This window comes from Vitis vinifera, chromosome 13, assembly GCF_030704535.1.
Source record: "Vitis vinifera cultivar Pinot Noir 40024 chromosome 13, ASM3070453v1".
NCBI lineage: Eukaryota > Viridiplantae > Streptophyta > Magnoliopsida > Vitales > Vitaceae > Vitis > Vitis vinifera.
Window position 1 is genome coordinate 25,039,269 of NC_081817.1, and position 3,118 is coordinate 25,042,386.

Here is a 3,118-nt window from a genome sequence, read left to right on the forward strand (position 1 = left end):
TTTGAAAATAAGGTTTCAAAATATGGTTTTAGTATTAAAATTGTGTCTATAAATTTATATTGAAACCTTACTTTCAAATTGTAGTTTCATAGAAATTAAAAAACAAAAAACAAAAAAACAAAACAAAACCAAAATTACTAATTTGAACAATAGTTTCAAAAGAAGCTCAAATTAAGCTAATATTTTATTTGGATCAACGGCTAACTTGACCCAAAATTCTATATATAATGTTGTTTCAACTACCAATAAGGTAACTAAAATTAAAATTAAATTCTAATAAGTTTAATTTAGTAAATAAACTAATTTTAATTATTTTGTTTTTAAATTTGAATAGATTGATTTTTTAAAATATAAAATTTGAAAAATCCTTTTAATAATTTTTTTTCTATCTCATTATAATTATCAAATATAAATGAAGCATAAATTTATAAATAAAATGATAAATATTTTTAAATAAAAATAATGTTATATGTCATAATTTCTTTTATGTCTTTAAATATGTATAAACTAGATAAATAATTTATTTAATATTAAATGTGTTTTCAAGTATTATATATCATTATCCAAAGTTCAATATTGGTAATATGGTCTTTAAAAAATAACTTTCATTGTTTTATCATTTCTTGTAGTTTTATCGATATTTCTATAAGTTTTTATTTACTTCTATTCTATTGATATTTTTTATTCAAATTTTGATTTGATATTTTTGTCAAATTCAACCATCAATATTTCTGTATTTTTCGATATTTTAATCCTTGTACTTAACAAAGCTTTAATTGACAATATGATATCAAAGTATATTATTTTATCAAAGGTTATAAGTTCAAACCTCACTACTTATTTATTTCTCTTATTTGCTAAGTCCACCTACCGTCCTAAGGACTATTAGGTAGGGATGGTATCAAATTATAAATTTTTAGTGAAAAGCCAAACTTACATTTGTATTTCATAAATGTTCAAAAAGAAAAAAAAAAGGAAACAATTTAATTAAACTAATTTTTATAATAATAAAAAAAATATTCCACACCAGTCAATTTTATAAAATTGTGTACTAGTATTTTATATTTAGTGAAATTTGACTAAAATCAGTTGACTAGTTAGTGGTTTTCCATATGTTTAGCGTTGAGACAATCTCTATTGGTGATTTTCCATGTGTGACTGAATATTCATGATTGTTATCAAATGCACTTGATCAATCAAAACGAGAAAATAAACTTAATTTAATCAATCAGAAATAAGTCTACAGGTTATTAATTTAAGATATCCTAGGTAATACCGTGATCAAGAATATAAGCTTTCAATTAATACAAGGATAAGCCCACAACTAGAAAGAAATAGGAACAAATCTCATCACTATAGTCCTTCCTTAAGCATGAAGAAAGAATAAGACGGAGATTGCAAGAGAATGATGAAGTTTAAAACCCTAGGAAGAGGACTGGTGGATACTCTTCTGTACTATTGCCCTGTAATCTACTTTTACTCGAACTGATATATTGGGCCAAAGACAGGGCCAGCTGTAGCCCATGATAATGGGCACAAAAAACTGAGCTAAGAACAAAAAAACGCTCCTCAACCCTGATAGGTTGGACCTTAGGGTTACCACAAGCCCAATACCAAAACCCATGCATCAACTTAGGCTAAGGTGATGAAAATTGAGTTGGGTTTGGCACAACAGCACTTTGTCGTTGTGCATGTCCACCTAGCCACAAAGCCGGCCCCAAGATTCACTTTTCCAGGGAACTTCAATTTGTGCTTTTAAAGCTAAACATTGACCATTCAATGCTCGAGTGTGTATGTCTGGACCGAAGAAAACGGCCAAGAGAATTATGGCTTTACAATTGTCATACAATAATATTAATTAGTCATGGAATAATTGCGCACTAACCAAAGCTTTTTCCGCGGCAACGCTTTGTGGCCTGCAGACCCATCCCGTTCTTCATGTTTTAGACGCTTTCAACAATATTCTGGTCTAAACATTAACTATAAATACACCCTTTAGAGCCTAGGATGAACATCAACAATCCAAGAAACCATTGAATTACAGTACTCCTCAACTTTAATCAGCTGCAATGGCGTCTAAACTGTTGAATATTGCCCTTGCAGTCTTCGCAATTGTTCTTCCCGCTGTGGCCATGGCAACTGAGTTTACTGTTGGGGATGATCAAGGTTGGACCATTAATTTCGACTACGAAGCTTGGGCCAAGGACAAAGTATTTCGGGTTGGCGATGAACTAGGTAATGTGGCTTTAGCCTTAAACTGTCACTTTATTTTCCTTTTGTAGTTTCTTTTGATTCAAGCTGCTAAAAGTCCTGTTATCAATTCTCATACATTCAGTCTTCAAATACACGGCGGGGCGGCACAATGTCTTCAAAGTGAATGGTACCGTCTTCACGAACTGCACTATACCACCACCAAATGAAGCTCTTACCACTGGAAATGATGTGATTACACTGGCCACCCCTGGAAGGAAGTGGTATATTTGCGGTGTAAACGACCATTGTGCCAACTACGGACAGAAGCTTGCCATCACTGTGCTGGAAGAGTGGGCGTCTCCTGCACCGGCCCCCTCCCCCTCCACCACCACAGCACCAGCACCCAGTTCTGCTTATGGGATCTCGGTGTCTGGGCATTAGCTTCTGATGGCAACCACGGCTGCTGTTGCTTTCCTTCTTGTTTAATCTGTTCTTAGAGGATTGCCTTCGATCATCTAGCTAATTTCATTTGGTCTAATGGTTTTTGTTTAAATTATATTTCATACGTAAAGAAAATGGTAGATTGAAGTTGTGAGAGATGGAAGAAATAAATGAAGATCAATATGTACGAGATGAATTTAATTTGAGTGAGAGTAAGACATTTTCTTTTTCTTCTATATATTATTTTTTATTATCTTTATTTAATTGTCTATATATTCTTTTTCTTTTACTTAAGAGGAAAAAAAAAAAAAATTTGGCATGAATTTATCAATCTATTAATTCATTCATATCTTCTCACTAGGTCACCTAACACCCTAATTCGGGTCCACATGCAATAAGCCCTTTGATATCTTGTATCTCTACCTCCTCAACAATCAAAACAAGGTCAACCAACTGTCCTTGCGTGTGGCTCACAGGCTTGGAC

The 3,118-nt window shown here is 32.5% G+C and overlaps 1 protein-coding gene across 1 annotated transcript; it reads left to right on the forward strand.

Annotated features, from left to right (window-relative positions):
* Positions 1 to 2,030: 2,030 nt before the first annotated feature.
* Positions 2,031 to 2,893, forward strand: LOC104878013 (blue copper protein 1a-like). The gene is made up of 2 exons (XM_010647685.3): positions 2,031 to 2,235; positions 2,336 to 2,893. Exons 1-2 carry the CDS (start codon positions 2,070 to 2,072, stop codon positions 2,632 to 2,634), a joined length of 465 nt encoding a protein of 154 aa, XP_010645987.1. The 5' UTR covers positions 2,031 to 2,069; the 3' UTR covers positions 2,635 to 2,893.
* Positions 2,894 to 3,118: the final 225 nt, after the last annotated feature.

Coding starts and splice junctions, on each gene's coding strand:
- LOC104878013 (XM_010647685.3), top strand. CDS start 2,070: ATGGCGTCTAAACTGTTGAATATTGCCCTTGCAGTCTTCGCAATTGTT. Junction 2,236..2,335: donor TCGGGTTGGCGATGAACTAG/GTAATGTGGCTT, acceptor TCATACATTCAG/TCTTCAAATACACGGCGGGG.